At 46.3% G+C, this 17,353-nt stretch overlaps 2 protein-coding genes across 2 annotated transcripts in view; one reads left to right on the top strand and one right to left on the bottom strand.

The window, feature by feature from the left end:
* Window positions 1-630: 630 nt before the first annotated feature.
* On the top strand, window positions 631-11,444 carry EIF2D (eukaryotic translation initiation factor 2D). Its single transcript, XM_008940671.1, is given in 15 exon segments — window positions 631-817; window positions 1,500-1,583; window positions 3,652-3,742; window positions 4,345-4,452; window positions 5,099-5,352; window positions 5,355-5,387; window positions 5,581-5,698; window positions 6,109-6,154; window positions 6,641-6,744; window positions 8,593-8,751; window positions 9,476-9,565; window positions 9,671-9,766; window positions 10,653-10,773; window positions 10,917-11,091; window positions 11,188-11,444. Coding segments are annotated over 13 exon segments (1,461 nt in total). The 5' UTR covers window positions 631-817; window positions 1,500-1,583; window positions 3,652-3,656; the 3' UTR covers window positions 11,259-11,444.
* Window positions 11,445-14,946: 3,502 nt separating this feature from the next.
* RASSF5 (Ras association (RalGDS/AF-6) domain family member 5) overlaps window positions 14,947-17,353 on the bottom strand; it is a gene marked incomplete at its 5' end in the record, with an annotated part of 3,312 nt that continues 905 nt past the window's right edge. Inside the window, 3 exons of the mRNA XM_008940672.1 lie at window positions 14,947-15,099; window positions 15,693-15,808; window positions 16,723-17,020. Coding sequence (XP_008938920.1) covers window positions 14,947-15,099; window positions 15,693-15,808; window positions 16,723-17,020 — 567 coding nt within the window. The remainder of the gene's footprint in view (window positions 15,100-15,692; window positions 15,809-16,722; window positions 17,021-17,353) is intronic.

Here is a 17,353-nt window from a genome sequence, read left to right as displayed (position 1 = left end):
AGCTGCGGCTGCGCTCGATCCGAACGCGAAATGTGCTCTTGGGTTGAAGGTTCTGCCAGAATTAAACCAGATTTAAATGAATTGTTATGTCGAGGCCTAGCTGATGCTTCTTTACTGCTGTGTCCTTGTGTAGCAACGCTGCCTTCACTCGCCGATCCTTTAGATGCAGTTGGTGCTTCCATGCACGGCCACACAAACCCACCGTCTGCCGGTCACCGTGTCTTAAAAATCACTGAAAACGGGCAGGAGAGGGAAATCCGGCCACACCCCTGCGCCTCTGAGCTGGGCGAGGCTGTAGGGGACAGGCCGGGCTCAGCAAGCCCAACATTCAGGCTCAGGAGCTCAGAGCAGTGATGGAATCGCAGCCCAAAACGGAGGCAAAGACAGCAACAGGAGCTGCAGGCAGATGTTTAAGGGAGAACATGAGCAGGGCAAGCGTATTTGGCCTTTTCCCAGCATTTTTCTAGCATGCAACCCTCTCATTTGTAAACCCAGATACAAATGCATCAAATTAGCTGCCGTGAAAAGTGGGAATCTCATGAACAGCCAACAAGATAGTAACTAGGAATTATTTTGAGGAATGTTCTGGTTGGCTTTCTAACACATTTGTGATTTTATCATTACAGGAGAAAACTACGAACTGATGTTGCAGCAGCTTTTCCTAACCTTAGTGCTGAGCAATTGACTGAGTTTATTCCAAACAAGGAAGAGCTTAATGTCATCAAAATATACTCTCACAAAGGGGAGGCTGTCACTGTTTACACGAATAGCAGGAACCCAATACTGTTTGAAATTGAGAAAGCTCTGTATCCAACAGGTATGGGGAGCAGACTAGAATAATCCTTCCTCTTTACTTACTGCCTGCTAACTTTCCCCAAAAGATTTCCTCATGTCTATCTTAAGTATTTATCCTATTGCTATAGCATTGATAATATGTGGTGTATTTATTCTGCCAACATTTTTGGGAAATCAGTGGCATTTCTGTATTCTTCTTGCAAAAAGGCAACTGATGTGCTTAGAGGCTAGAAACTAGGAAAAAAAGTCTTTTAAGTCATAGTTTAGCCTCTTAGCCCCATGTCTCTGTTGTCCACTGCACGGTGTAATTCCAAGAAGTGTGATGTTCACTTCCAGGCAGCCCTGGAATGAGGCAATGAGTTGCTCTGATATTCTGTGCTTTTTTTCTTCCCCATACCCAGCAGTTTTCCCTGTTAGAGGAGCATTTTAGCTCAGAGTGTCCTTTATTTAAGGAAAATAATGTGAACATTTATCTATATCCTTTATAATAATTCACAGGACCTTGAATTAACTAGCAGTTTATTTTTCTCTAGCACATATACTAATAATTGTAGGATTGTTCTGACTTCAGATTCCTTGATTGCTCAAGTAGCAGGAGTGTTGAGCTGTGGTCAGTACTGGACTGCTTAGTCTTAAATATAGGAAGAAGCAACAGAGAAAGCTTTTAATGATGCATCTTTAAATTTGGTTCTGTTTTGGCACAGTGTATGCTCTGTGGGTCTACCCAGATCTTCTCCCTGCCTTTGCAACATGGCCCCCTGTGCTGCAGAAACTAGCAGGAGGAGCAGGTAAGAGAAGCAGAACTTTGTCACATTGCACTGCAGAGAGGAGTTGCCTTCAGGGGTTTTTTTTTGGTGTTATCTTTGCCAGTGGCAAAAACGTACCTGAAATAGAATAAATATTCAAAAGTAATTAGTGGTGATGTCCTAAAAAGGAAAATAAATTAGCTGTAAAGAAAAGTTTATGAATGAAACAAAGTAGGTTAAGCTGTTTAAATGCAGTAACCTGCCCACGGGGGAGTCTCAGATTTGGAATTATCTCCTCGGGGTGATCAGCAGCTCTGAAGTGGGACACAGAACTGCCTGTGTCATTGGTCTGTCTTTATTATAGCTTCCCTTGAGTTCCTCTGCTGCTGCCCTTCCTCCTGCCAGCTCAGGGGTGAACCCCTCGTGCTGTGGCTGAGCAGGGAGGTTCTGTGGGCAGCTGCAGCTGTGATCACTGCCAGGCAAGCTGTGGACTCTGCAGGTGGGGTCGGATTTGGGTTTTCTGGATTATGGGCTCCACCACCTAATTATGGATCAAGGCTAAGAAGGAAGGAGTCTATTTTCTGGAATATGCTTTGGATGGAGTTCAGACTTGTGAGAATTGGGACTTTAGAAACTTTAAATTGCTGAGCTGCTCAAGCAGAAAAGATTAAACTGCAGCCACCGTGGCCTTTCTCTGTCAAAGTACCTGTAGGAAAAGATGTCCTTTTTCCATTCCACAGTATCTAAAGTAGAACTCAAACCCCTCTGTTTACTTTGTTTGCTTTTGGGGAAATAAAAGTGCTTGAATGTGAAGCTGTGACAGATCCCAACAAGCCTGGCTGCTGACTTGCAGTGACCTAGTTCTGGGGGAAAAAAAAAACAGTCTTGCTCCTGGGGGAAGGACATTGATGAAAGAGGGCTGCAGGTCATTCATCTCCCATGGCAACCAGGCTACCTCTGGGAATGATCCAAAGATAAGAAGCTGACCAAAGAGACAAAGGCCAACAAAGGCAGAGAGGAGAGGTAGAGCCACAGCTCCCAAAGAAAAGGAAAGGCAAGGCATGAGACTACCCAGGCCTGCAGATGAGGAGGGTGGGAGCAGATTTAAGGAGCATTGGGCTACAAAGAGAAGCGAGGCAGTGCTGTTGGGGTTTCTGTTCCATGAGTTCAGGTATCTGCTGCCTGCCCTGGTCATTCACATGACACACACACACTGCTCACCTTCTCACGGGAAGGTCTTAATGCAGTTTCTGTCCTCAGGGTGGTGGAGCCTTTGCTGCAATTGCAGAGTTCATCCTAGATTTGCTGGAATTAGTTGTGACAGTGAACGGGAGGAAAAATGTGGTTGGCTTCTTCAGCATATGCATTAAACATATGATGCTGAGAAAAAAAATTGAGGTGGCTTCAAGACCAAACCCTGGCACACAGGCCAGCCCTTGGGACTGCAGCTGGGCAGTGAGAGCTGCTGTGAGGGACAGCAGCTGCTCCTCACACAGGCTGGTGATGCCACGAAGCTGTGCATGCAGCATGGAAAACTGCTCTTCTCTCACATGCTGCTCTGTTCATCCCAGGCATGGAAAGCAGAAGGAAGCACACAACGGGGTGTCCTGTTTCTGGCCAGGTTAGCAAGGAGATGCTGAGGAGAGTCACAGCTGAGTGCAGCTGTGACAGATCAGGGCTGGCTCAGCAGCGGCAAATTTGAGGCAGTTCTCTTCAGGGAGAGAGCTGCTGGAATAAGCTGCCCTTGGGACAGGGAAGAGTAAATCTGATTCCTTTCTCTTTCCATGTCATTCATGCAGAGTAAGCTCTCTACCTTTCTGTTAAGAACAGTCTTTCCCTTCAGGGTTGACAGAGCAGGGGGCTGAGCACACCTAGATCTGTGGTGTTTTGGGATGTGCCCAGCACCCTTGTGAATTGGATTCCTTGTTCCACAGGGTGGTGGCAGCAAGAAGTGCTGCCTCACTGGGAGAAACAGAACGGTGTTTTCTCTGGCTTGTGCTCAGCTATTAACAGGCCTGTGTTTCTGCTGAGTAACAGGAGGGGTGGGGGTGGAGGAGGTAGTGGCTGAGCCTTTCATTGAGAAATGGATGCGCTTTATTCTCCTCCTCAGATCTGATGCTGCCAGGAGTTGTGGTGCCATCTTCTGGCTTTCCTCAAGTAGAGCGGGGCACGCTCTGTGCTGTCACCCTCTTGGGAAACAGGTAAAGAAGATCCTCTCTTCCTGGCCTTTCTTAGCTTAATTTCATTTTTAGTTTCTATTTTTTACAGGAAGACTCAGGGGGTTTTGAGGAAATAAACCCAGAGTTGTTCTCGTGCGTTTGATGCTCTGTGGACCTAAACAGTGGAAAATACAGCAGAAAAAAACCCCAAACTTCAGTTTCTGGCTTAGGGTATGTTTGAGCTCAGGTGGGCAGCTTTCCAAACTGGTTCTTTTGGACCTGTGGGGGCACAGCTGGTAGATTTGTTTTGAAACAGTAATATTTTTTTAACAAAAGATTGTATTTCATACTGTGTGTCTGTGAGGGTAGTCAGACTGAGGGAGCAGTGATAAAGCTGTAGATTTTTTCCCCCCACTGCTAGTCTCTTGTGGCAGTGCACATGCTTCTTGTACTTAATTAGAAGAATGCATCAATGGACAGTCTTCTTTGGAAGATTTTACATACCAGCAAGATAACCAGAAAATACTTAGATGCTTTAAAAAAGCAGGTTGTAGAGAGCAAGGACATGCTAAAAGAAATTCAGCCCATGCCAGGGGCACAGTTTATTTGAGCTGTCCTGCTGTAACACTCCCTCCTGTTCCCAGAGCTCCAGTAGCAGTTGCAGTTGCCACGATGTCCACTGGGGAGATGCTGGCGGCTGGATTGAAGGGGAAGGGCTTTGCTGTGCTGCACACCTACCTGGATCACCTCTGGTGGGTATATGGCCAGGAATTTGGTAAAACAAGTCTCATGTGGTTGCTGAAATCCAAACCTGTGCCCCAGAAAGTTTAATCTGTCAGTTCAGTGTACAGTTATTTGGGTACAGTTTAAATTGATCATTATTAAGGTTTCAGCACCATGGTTTTCTGTCCTGACATCTATCCATTATGTACATATTGGAAATAGATACATAAAGTTATTCCCTTAATTCAATTCCTTCAGCCTGAGTGTAATTATTACAGAAATGAAGTTGGAACATCCCTGTTAGTCTGTTTTTAGAAAAAAAATCTACTACCCCTGTTAGTCTGTTTTTAGAAAAAAAAATCTGCTTGTTCTATAAAAAGTGAACTTTGAATCATTCTTACTTAAAAACGGTCAACTGTGCCAGTCTCAAGCAAATAAATGAGTTGCTCTACATTTGGATTCAACTTATCTGCTCAGTTTTAAATTAAGATTCATGGGGGGAAGCATAGATTTTATGGAGGAAGAAAAGTTAAAAATAAATTTTACAGTTTTGAGGTGCAGGAAAAGATCCATGCAGCTGCCAGGGCCTTTTTTCAGGGGGATGTTTGTTCGTTGTCCTGCGGGTTTCAAAGCAGTGAACAGAAACCTGTGTTATGCTTTTTCTTCCTTTTATAGGGAATATGGTGACAAATCTTACCCTCCTACCTTAGCTCCCTCAGTAACAGATTCTGCTGAAAAGGAGAGCACTGAGGCTGGGGAAGAGGAGGAGGGGAAGGAGCCTGACATCAGCATCTCCACCAGCCCATTGCAGCCTGTGGACGTGGGTGATCTGAGCCTGCAGGAACACGACAGTTGTGCAGTGCTGATGGGACAGGAGCAACTTGGGGAGAACAGGAAAAGTTCAGAAAAAGCTGCAGAAACAGCTGAAGATTGCAGGAAGCTGAAGACAGTAGGACTCCACAAGGTATTTCTGCAGACAGGTAAAACCAGCCTGTACCCTTTTGGTTTGCTGAAGCCCATGATGTAGATGAACATGGACTCTAGAGAGCAAACTGGGAGACCAGGCTAAAGGCAGCTCTGTGTGCTCTGAAAAAACCAGGGTCTGTGTTCTGAACAACAGGCTGCTCATGGCTGCCTTGTCCTTTCTTTCCCTGCAGAGCAAATGGATGCATTATTTAATCAGTGCTTTTTTCATGCCTTAAAATGCAAAGTGAAGAAGTCAGATCTTCCCCTGCTCACCAGCACCTTTCTACGCAGCCATATGTTCTCATGCTGGTATGTGGTAAGGTTGTCTTTGGATTTGCATGTGATATTTAGGATGAAGTTACTGACTCCAAAGTAAAATTCAGTCCTTGTCTAAGGTTATTTAGGATTATGCTCACTTCTTACATCACCTACTTTGATGTAAGGATTGTCCAGACCAGGATAAGCACTTGGTAGCTAACTTGAGTGGGCTGACATTTATTTCAAGATTGCTGAGTCACTTAAATGGCTGTTTGCCTACCCAGGGGAACGTCAGCACTAGTTTCACTCATCATGTTCTATTTATTAGCTTGTTTGGAGTAATTCTTTGTCTGTGTGATTTGTATTTCTGCTGTTAAGAAACTTCTAGCATAAGCAGCAAGATACAAGTCACCCTTCATTTCTTCTTACAACTAAAGAACTTTTAAAAAAATCATTTATAGCCCTGCTGGACAGCAACTGGACATAAAGAAATCAAGCTATAAGAAGGTGAGATTTTTCTGTTGTGTGGTTTTTTTTTTTAATTAAATTAAATAAGAAATGGAAATAAAAAATTTGAAGTCAAGAGTGTTCAAGTGTTAGTAAACCAGACAAAAACCCCTAGAAGATGTTCTTAAAAGCTAGGTTCTTTTTTCTCAGTTTTCTGCCTCTGTGAGATCCAGGGAGAAAAGTAATATTCCTGAAAGATGAGCATTGATCTGCTCTGAGTGCAGCCCATGGTATCTGCCACTGCACACTGCAAGAGCTGCTGTGGGTTCTCATCTTGGACAGTACAGTTACTGGCAAGAAGAGGCCATTCCTTTTCTAAAGCTGGTAATGAACAGAAGGAGACTACAGATGTGGAGTGGGTTGGGGGTTGTTTTATTTTTCTAAAGAAGTTTTTCTGATTTATCAAGTAACTTTGGGGCAGTGAGAAGCACATGAATAAGGACATAAAGTGCTTGACTCCACATTTCTGCTTGTTGCTTCTTTCAGTTCTCCAAATTCCTGCAGTGTATGCAGCAGCAGAAGATCTTACAAGTGAAGGAGCTGAACAAAGGTGTGGAGAGCATCGTGGAAGTGGACTGGAAACATCCAGAGTATGTACAATAGTGTAGTTCTTAAAAGAGTTGGTAGTCTCTGACTGAAAGGTGTGGAATCTGCTGCTTCCACCTCTATTACCTATCCTCTGCTTGAATTCCTGCTTTGAGTAGCTGTAAGAGCCCTCATTTCCTTATCTTGTTATGTTGCAGAGGGGTTTTATGCTCTGCTTCTGTACAACATCACTTATGTCTCCTGCTCTTGTACAGTTCTTCCAGATAAACTATATCCTGTAAAGTCTGATGGCAGCATCAGGATTTCCACCTCCCCTTTCCTGTTAGCTGTGCGTTCATCCATAGAAGCTAAGGTCAAAAAGGACTGTTAAATGAGCTGGAAATTGCATATGGCTCTTTATCCTTGTAGTGGGTGTACAAATCTTCCAGAGAAACAGTTTTGAAAGCATTAAGAGGGATTCAATTCATTGCAATTTGTTGCAGTGTTACAGTGACAAATTTCTGGCTTCCAGTTTGGATGCTAACAAAAGAGTTACAGCATCAGGCCTGTTAGTGTCACTAAAAATCACATTCCTGTGACAGTGTCTTGATAGTTTTGGGGGTTTCTTTGTTGGTGTTGAGGGAGAGAGGCAGGAAGGTTTGAAACCCATTGGGCAGTTTCCTGTCTATTTAGCAGTGACTCTAGTGGTTTAAACCATTTTAGGTTTTTACCACTTTTCTAGTGGTTTATAGGAAGGTTTATACCCTTCCAGTTTAAGCAGCCTCCCTCTGCTTGTTCTGTCTACGTGCTGGGACAACTCATTGTTCAGCTGGGAAGTCAACTTGCCTGTCTAAACAATAACTCCAATAAAAAGATGACACTGCTGCTCAAGTGAAGCTGCAGCCTCAGAATGTCACAGAGGATCAAATCCAACACTTTGCAGAGCCAGAAGCCAAAGTTATAATCTAAAAATAAATATAAAAAATTGCTGTGTTTGCCATTACACATTGATTTGCACAAATACTCTTAGCCCTGCAGTAACTTACTACCCCATTCCTCTGTTGGTGTTTCTATCTTCCTAAGGATTAGTAATTACCTCACATCAGGAGCATCCTGCTCATTCCTTCTGCATATTGGCACCTTACCTCTCACTTGGAATTTCCCAGCAGGCCTGAGGCTTCCTCTTATATAATGTCTCCTTGGCAACTAATGGAGTGCAGAAGATTTCTGTAGATAGCAGCATATCTTCTCTTCTGCACTTGGAAAGGAGCAGAATTACTTTGACTTTTTGCATTAACTTTTCTCTCATTAAAATTGGCCTTATCCCTGTGAGACAGGCACACTGACAATCAGTTTGTCAGCTCCCTTACCTGCAAGCCTTGAATCTGCAGCTCTGGTCAATGAAATGAGACTCCAGCTCCTGCACTGCTCTCTTCCAGACCCATCTTTCATCTGTGATGACTAAAGAACCATTTCAGCTTTTAAATGTCTGTACAACTGTGGAGAGTGCAGTTGTGGTGTTTCAGTTTTAATTCTAGCAGTTCTGTGGAGTGAGGCAGCACCCTTTGAATGATGGCAGTTGTCTCTAATTACTAGTCAAATATTCTTAGAACAGCTGGAGAGATTTGTGTTCCCCATCATTAGGGCTTTACTAATTAAGGTGCTTATTTATGCATATCCTTGAAACATGTCCAAGGACAAATTTAGTAATTGCAGCTAATGATTCCAAATACTGTTCTGTGGCCATGTCCTTTGACCCACAGAGACAGGCACCCACTGTGGACCAGTGTTTGGAGGATACACAACAGAGCAGAAAGCTTTCTGCAGGACTCTTGCTAGATTTTAGCTTCTCAGTGGAATGGAAGTGATAAGTTTCAATCCCTTTCACTCACACCAAATAATTCTCATTTCAGTGTTAAAGCATTTGCAGTACCTGAAGGATTTTCTTCAGCCTTTGCTGCCCAAGACTGCAAGAGTGAAGACAAAGAACAAGCATATCATGCTCCTGAAATCATTCCACTTTATGGGGTCTCCACAAAAATGATCCCACTCTTTCAGGAATCTGGACACAAGTAAGCACTAGAGAAGTACAACAAAAGAATTGTTAGATGAAGAGAGAGACTAACAAACCTACTCTGCTACCATTTTGTTAGCCCTTCTGGGGAGGGCCCTGCTGTGCTGTCAGGAGAGGTGAGGGGAATCACAAGTCTATTCATTGCTTCACAAAGGGGAGAAGGATAAAAGACTGTGATCACTGTTCAGTGAGCACTCACAGCACTTCTCCCACAGCTAAGGAGCTTCTCACACAGCTCAAGTGTCAAAATTGATGCATTTTACATGGATTGTCTTGATTTGCCATTGGATGAGGTATATTCTGTCCACCCACAGCATGGTTTTCTTAAAAGAGGATGCCCAGGTAATTTAAAGAGCTCACTTGTCTCCTTGTGCCTGACTCTTGTCTGGTTTTTAGCCCTCAGTGGCAGCCTTTCCTCAACTGAGCCCTTTTATACAAGTTACCTGTAATCCCCTGAAGTTAGGGGTGCCCTTAGGCTCATCCTCCCAAACTGTGCTCCCAGAACCAAAGGGGTTTAGAGTCTCTGTAGTTACTGCTGTGAGCCTTTTATCTGGCATACAGCAGCTGAGGTGCAAGAAGAAATCAGTTCCTAGCAGATTTACCTCAGTATTAAGCTGCTGCTACCAAATGCAGTCAGGGTAGTTGCTGTCTTCTAGCTCAGTGGCAGAACCCAACACCAACCTACTCAAAGTAAGAGGTTAAAAAGTTTTCTTTCTCTTTAGAAAAGGCAGCGTCCTCTCCAGCAGTGAGGTGAGAAACATCATCATTAACTATGTGAAGACTAACGAGTTGGTTGATGAAACAAACAAAAAGTAAGTAGACACAGGAACTGTCCTACCCTGCCTCTGCAGGAGGTGCTGAAGACAGAGGGGAAGAAGTGAACTTGTTAGCTTCTGACACCTGGTTTTGCCTTGCAGCCTGGTGAAGGTGAATGCTGTGCTGTGCGACTGCCTGCTGGATAAATCAGAGCAAGAGGAAATCTCAAACCTTAAATGGGATGAGCTCTTGAGCAGGTGACTCCCCAGTGTAGTGTCTCAGTGTTCCCAGTTATTGCATGCAACTCAAAGCCACACGTTGTTGGAGCAACCCAAGTTGTAACCTCCTAGGAGTAGTACAACAACAAATTATCTAGAGACCTTCCCTTGAGGGATCTCTCTTTCTTCCCCCTTTAATGAACACCTAGCATTAACTGTTAAGGGGTTTTTATTTACTTGCTAGCCATTTATTAGGGAAAGCTTCTTAAACTGGAATCTGTATGCACACACATACAGAGCCATCCTCTGTGAGAGCAGCTGAACGTGCCCTTTCCAGGCAGGAGAAGTCCTTCTGCTCTTTATGTGCAGCACAGCTTCTGCATTTATAACCTCAACCCACCTTCTAGATCCAAGAGGCCTGACAAAAAAACATTCCTCCCAAATACAGAGAAACTTTGCCTAAATATCCCCAATTTCTTACTTGCCTTGAACTCCATCACATGATGCTTCTGAGGTACCTCCAGCAGCTTACTTCAGTTCTGAACCAAGTTTGCTCCTGGGACAGTGACACAGTTCATGCTGAATTCTAAACTCCTGTGAACAATAGAACTGCACACCAGCTTAAAGACAAAACAAAAGGTTTTTCTGTACAAGAACAGATGTATGAAATTTTACCAGTGATAAGCTAAGCTATAATTTTGTTGAGTCAGTAGACCAGCTTCCTTTTCAGTCAGTCCCTTTAGCTGGGATGCAGATCTTTCATGAGCTCATCACACATTATCTTCCTAAGATACAGGTTGTTCTCACACGTGGAATCTTGGCTTTCATGTAGTCTCTAAACCCTGGGGGGGCTGCAGTGAGCAGCACAGTTCACCTCAGCCTGGCTGTGCTCTCTGGACTGATGGGATGTTTACACTTTGCTCAGGTGCCTTGAACGACTGCAGCCCTTGCACCAGGTGACATTTTTTGGCCAAGACCCTGTTGTGAGGAAAGGAAACATTGAGCCCATTGACATAACCATAGCACAGAGATCATCAAATAAAAAGGTAAAAGGAGAAGTAAAATAAGGGGGGGAGAGGTGAGCAGAAGCCCAGATTCCAAGAGCAGCTTTGGCAGCTCATTTGTCTGGGATGAATGAGACATGACTTGCTACAGCAGTGACATTTGCAATCATTATTTAAACCTGTAGGTGACAATTATTAAGAACCTTGAGCTGTATGGTCTAGACCCACAGTGTGTGGCCAACATCCTGCAACAAAAAGTACAAGCCAGTGCCACCATCACCCCAGTACCAGGAGCAAAGGACAGAGTTCAGGTCCAGATCCAAGGCAACCAAATCCACCATCTGGCCAAGATGCTGCTAGGTAAGAGTTGATTCTGGAGCTGGTTCCAGTCAGGTCCAGGTTTTAATTGTTGAGCTCTGAGTATTTACCTGAAGTGAACTCTTGGTTGTGTTGCAGAAGAATACCAGCTACCTCGGAAATACATTCAAGGCCTTGAGAAGGCTCCAAAGCTTGGGCGGAAGAAGTAAGAGGAAAAAACATCTACTGTAAGGATTACTCAGATCTCATTATTTATAGAATCACTCTGCCAACAAATCAAGGATCATGTACAGCCCCTATTCATTCACAAGTGAGTCCTGGAGGTTTACAAGGTCTAGGATTCACTCAAGGAACAATGCTGTGCCAGCTGTTCATTTTTCATAAAAATAAAAAGCTGAATAAACCCCCGAGCCTTGTCCTCTGCTGTATGTTTTCCAGAATTTCCTAGTGGTGCACTGGTCTTCTGGCTCCAGGGGCTTTTGGCTAGTTTAACATTCTTGCTTTTCATCTTTTAGCAAAGTCGTGGTGATGGAACCTCCACTGAAATGTAAGCAGAGTCCTGGAGCAGTCCCGTGTGTGCTGCCATAGATTGGGTATATCTGAAATAAAACCTTCTTGGGTTTAGCTTTTACCCTTTTAAATATTTCCAGGTATTTGTATCAGACATTTCAGCCCTGCAAATAAATTCTATTAGCTGGATTTTTATGGTTTATATACAGAAATATATTTTAATGAGTGACATTAACTCGTTTATCACAGGTAGATGGCAGCACTTCTGTCAAGTCCAGCTAAAATATGAAGAGAAAATTGATGGAACACTCGGGTCAGGTTTCAGAGGTTCTGTGCCTCTTTAGCTGAAACTTGAACCACTTCACAGTAAGGTTAAGAAATTTCAGTTCACTTCTAGGCAGGATTCCTGCCTTTTCCTTTTGGACTTAATACATGAAAGTTCCATGGGAGGGCGCCAGAAAAAGAAACTGAAGAGGTTCCTTTAATTACTGACAGCTTTATTGTTGTCTGTTACACTGTCTGCATACGACCAAGTCATTTCAGAACCCTCAAAAGCAGCTGGAAGTGAGACATTTTTTAAAAACGCGAGAGAGTCACTAGGTAGTAGTAAAAATAAATTACAGCATTGCAAAAATGCATTTCATTTTGCCATAGAAGCTTTACTGTTCCATTCTGTACACCTTATCTTACATGTTTTACAATAGACAAGAAAAATAAATTCACAGGAACCAGGCAAGACAACAGATGAACCAAAGGCACTGCCAACAGTAGTCTGCGCTTAAAGAGGGGGACAACACTTCTACCCTAGACACAGCTCAACTCAGCCTTGAGAAGCCCAATTTTGGGATCTACCAGTTCTTCAAATGCCCCGTTATCTTGAAAAAAAAAACAAACACCAAAAGAAAGAGCCCTCCCCTTGCAGGAGGTTTTAGCAGCATTCACAGTAATTGCATAAGCCATGCCTTGTACAAAATGTCAAAGACATGCTGGGGGGGAGATGGTGGCCAAAACTCCAGGAGAAAACAACAGAAATGAAACCTTTACAGCTTCTGCTTGGAAAGGTAAGGGACTGCAAACCACACGTCCAGGTCTTACTTCTCAGAACCAATGGCAGATTTTACAGTGTTCTTCCTCTTCTCTGAAGTATTTATACAGTGCACTAGATCAACGCTTAAATTACTTCACGAGCACGTCCTGAAGCAATAAGTATTCTTGTAAATGGACAGGCAGCCCCAGAGCATGAAAATTGCTGCTCTTTTTGAGCTGGTGCCACGCTGTTAGAGGTCATTTGGGTGTAGAGTCCCGTGGAGCCAGGAGGCCCTTCCTGCACCGTGTGCCAGGGGCTGTGCACAGCCCTCCCAGCAAAGCCACACCACTGCCTGCACCACCCTGCAACGGGGCTGGCAGGGAGGGGCAGTTACACACACCCAGGGGCTTTGAGTGAGGCAGTTACTCTCTTACAGTTTGGAAACAAGCATACTCAAGTATAAATCAGGAAAGGAAAAAAAAAGAAAAGAAAAATCCCAACCAGTCACCTTCAAAAAAACCCCAAAACGGTTCCTTGTCCTTCTATGGACAAAAGCAGCCTCATCACAACAGTCCTACAGGAACTGGGGGGGAATGGACTGAGAAGTCCTCTGCCAAAAGCCCCTTCCAGCTTCCTCCTTAGCCCAAATCCAAAGTTTTTACACATTTTAAAAAATAAAAAAAAAAAAGGCACTGAGGTAAATTTTCAACTCATCCACATTGTCTCTGGGATAACTGATACCCAATACCCTGTTGCTTCCCTTCCCACTTCAGGCTGGTGGGATCACAGCAGCCCAGAGTGAGCTCGAGGGGACACTTGATCAAGCCCACGTGAAGCCCTTCCCCACGCTCCACCAGAGCCTGGCTGATGTTAACATCCCCTTTCCTCTTCATGCTTTGTTTGGTGTCCTGTGTAAACAGAGGGAAGACTGAACCTGGCTGTGTGCAGTGGTACAGAGCACCCAGAGTAATCCTGGGGCCATCCTCTCTCAGCCCAGCATCCCTGGAGCCTTCCCTGGGGTGACCAGTGCTGGTGCCAGTGAGACCAGGCTCTCTGGTCAGGGTATGGCAGTAACTGGTGCTCCAGCCTGAGGAGTTTGGGGATGGACGTGCAGAGCACGTGCTGGAGGTGGTGGGAGCCCTGAGAGAGGGAGAGAGACTCTTGCTGTCCTCTCCTAGCTCCACGTAGAGAGCAAACCCTGGTACCCTTCCTGGGCACGCAGGCAGGGCACCGATGGCAGAGGGAGGGAGGACAGGACCTGCCCAGGGCACACGGGGAGGCAGAGGATGGAGTGCCAGGGGGGAGGCAGCACATGGAGGGCGAGCAGGGAAAGCATCTGAGGCTAGTGGGTCCCTTGCCCTTCTGGTGCCCAGGCTTTCCCACCCCTGTGCTCCCTGTGCCACCTCCACACCCTGGCTGGAGCTCCCTCGGTGCCAGACCTGCTCAGACTCAAAACCGGTTTGATCTGTCACAGGAGTTTTGAGCTTTCCTGGGATTGTTGGATCTCTATTGCTAAATGCTCAGTATCAACCATCAGCCTACGCCCCAGCCATTGGCTTCACACTTTTCAAACAGAACTTCTGAAAACATAGTTCCCAGTTCCTACAGGTAAAAAAACACTGGCTATTTTTGCTCAGCATCAGGGCTGTTTGCTCTCATTCACATCTGTTCTCAGAATCACAAGTTAAATAGAATCTAAATGGACGACTTTTCCTGGAATTAATCTTACCAAGTTTCAAGAATACTTACTAACAAACTGCTTGGGTGTTGCAGCTGCCTTGGTGTCACAACTTCACCTTTCCTTGGCTAGCTGAGCCCTGAACCAACCCCGTGAGCATTGGCTGCAGCTGCAACACCCACGTGGTTTGGTGCAACCACCTCCTCCTGCTCTGTCTGCTGCTTCCTCTGCTCTGCTTACAAAATGAGACCTGAAATGGGACCTCAGCCACGTGGGCATGGGCCACGAGCCCCAGTGCCTCCCAACAAGGAGAAGCAGGATGCTGGGAGGGGAGGGAGCAGCAGCATCGCCCTGCTGGGAGCAGGAGCTGGCAGATGTTCCTGCTGGGTTTCACTGAGCTCCTCCGTGGGGTGGTGCAGGGGCAAAGAGAACCAGCAGCCTCGTTTGGTTTGTGGAGGGGCCCAGTTTGAAGCCAGGGTTCCCATCCTCTGGCTGGTCTGGTCCTGGGAGAGGAGGTTTCTGAAGAAGAACAGGCAGTATGTTCGTTTTAGGGGCACTGTGGGCCAGTCCTTAAGGGAAGGATGAAGAGGGGGAGGGACGTTGCTGTAACGTGTCCTGAGAAGCATCTTTTCCTTTTAAAACCAGTCTCTAGCTTAGTCTGATGCCCAGTGCCCCCCGTGGGTTATCCAGGCTTGCCCCGGGCTTCTTTCAAGGTCTGTTGCAGTCTCTGTTTAAACTTCTCGTACTTCTTTTGCACTTGCTGGATTTTTTCCTTTTCTTCTTTGTCCAGGATCATCAGGAAGTTCTGCAGCTCTGGGATGGAGAACGCGTCCCACTGCAGAAAGAGAAGCACACACCATTCACCTCACTGCTTCTGTGGGCTTCTCCCCCCGAATCTGTGAAGAGGAATCATCAAAGGCTACCACAAATCTGATCTCCAGGTACCTCAACCTCACAGCATCGTGCTGCGAGAGGGATGGGACAATGGGCTACAGCCTGAAGGAGCTGAACTGATTACCCGAGTGTCCTTGACTTCTACTTTAATTAGGGGATTGCTCCTAACAGTGTTCAGCTAATCTCATTATTGAGGATTAACTCTGGGGTGGTGTTGCCTGGATCTGTAAACAGATTATGGGGTTTGGCCATCAAAACTGGCCTCAGCAGTTTCACAGCTCGAGTTTAAATTTCTTTAAAAAAATCAACATCATTTAAGAGCAACAAATGACCCAAACTTTTAAGTACAAGCAGTCCATTCAAATCTGGAGAAAAGCTGGTGCCACACAGCATCACACTTATTTAGAAGGCAAACCCAGCCCCATCAGAGGGAAGCAGTTGGCACTGCCTCTGCTGCAGGTCTCCCAGCTCTGCCCCGTGCTGCACAGCGTTGGTGACGTTCATGGCAAAGCCAGGGGACAGTCACTGACTTACCTCAACCTCCCCCGTTTCGTTTTCCTTCAGCACAAAACTGAGCACGTCTGTGTCGGGGCCGGCCAGCAGCCGGAGGTACAGGGGGTACTCGGTGAGAGGCAGCTTCTGCAGGAGCACTGCAAGGGGACACAGACACCCACAGTGAGATCTTGGCTGCAGGAGCAGAGGAAAGCTCAGGGGGGCAAGAGGAGCATGAAAAAGTGGCTCATGCCCCCCCCCATCAAGAGGGGTGTGGGCAGCAGATCAAGAGAGATGATTCTCCCCCTTTACTCTGCTCTTGTGAGACCCCACCTCGAATGCTGCATCCAGTTCTGGTGTCCCCACCATCAAAGGGACAGAGATCTGTTGGAACGAGTCCAGAGGAGGCCACAAAGATGCTCCAGGGGCTGGAGCATCTCTGCTATGAGGCACTGGGATTGTTCAGCCTGGAGAGGAGAAGACTCCAGGGGGACCTTAGAACTGCTTCCAATCCCTGAAGGGAACCTCCAGGGAGGCTGGAGAGGGACTTGTCACAAGAGCGTCAGTGACAGGACAAGGGGAAATGGTTTTAAACTGAAGGAGAGCAGGTTTAGACTCAATCTTAGGAAGTAGCTCTTCAGTCTGAGGGTGGTGAGACTCTGGACTAGATTGCCCAGAGAGGCTGTGGATGCCCCTCCCTGGAGGTGTTCAAAGCCTTGAGCAACCTGGTCTAGTTGAGAGGAGGTTGGATGGGGTGATCTCCAGGGTCCCTTCCAAACTCAGCCATTCTATGACTCTGTGCTGCTCAGGATGACAGTGGAAGCAGCTGAGTCTCTAACAGACCTCTGTGATCTCTGTCAGGTCTTAGGGGGCTTCAGCCACCTTCTGAAAACTAGTAATTCCTGTTATCTCCTCCTGGGGAGGTCTGGCCATTTATTCACTGAAATTTGGGCACTGCCTGACACACCACGGAGTCCTAGCAGGATGCTCGGGGTACATTTCTGCCCCACAAAGCAGCAAGCAGGTCTGAGCAGCCACAGGACCCCTGGTGGGCCCGAGGGCATGAACTCACCTTGCCCATCCTTCCGCATCTCCTTGAAGAGCGCAAACTTCTGCGGGTTATCCACCACCATGAACTTCTTCAGGAGCCCCTGGATCACCTCGCTCACCGTGGTCGTGCTGCTGATGTGGAGCTGCTTGATGGCATCCAGCGGCAGGTAGAAGGAGGTTCTCTTGTCTGTCATCTCAGCCAGGTTCACCTCCTTGAGGGCATCGTAGATGGACTGTGGCCGGATGCCCGCGGGCACCGTCACGGGGCGGCGCAGCTTCAGATGCACCTTAATGAAACCTGTGTACGTCCCATCCTCGTTCTAAAGCACAGGAGAAGGGGGGTCAGGCTCCAGGGGGACTGCCCAGTCCTTCCCCCCCCTCTCTACAGACCTTTCTGCTCCCCAGTGCTGCAGCCTGGGGGGACTGCAGGACTTTCCACCCCTTGGTGCTGCGACAGGTTTGAGGGTTTCTGGTTTTCTCCTGTGCCTGCCACTCGGTCATGACTCGTCCCTTCCTCCTCTCTGGGTGAGCATCTCTTATTTAAAACCCACACTGCTACAAGGCTGGGATGGAAACCACTCCAGGCAGTTTGTAGTTGCACGTCAGTGAGGATTTGAAACCCCTGGGAAGGTTCTGCCCTTGCCTTCAGCAGG

Source organism: Merops nubicus, unplaced genomic scaffold, assembly GCF_000691845.1.
Source record: "Merops nubicus isolate BGI_N331 unplaced genomic scaffold, ASM69184v1 scaffold42845, whole genome shotgun sequence".
In the NCBI taxonomy this organism is placed as follows: domain Eukaryota; kingdom Metazoa; phylum Chordata; class Aves; order Coraciiformes; family Meropidae; genus Merops; species Merops nubicus.
Note: the sequence above shows the minus strand (reverse complement) of the source record. Positions and strands in the feature narration are given on the sequence as shown.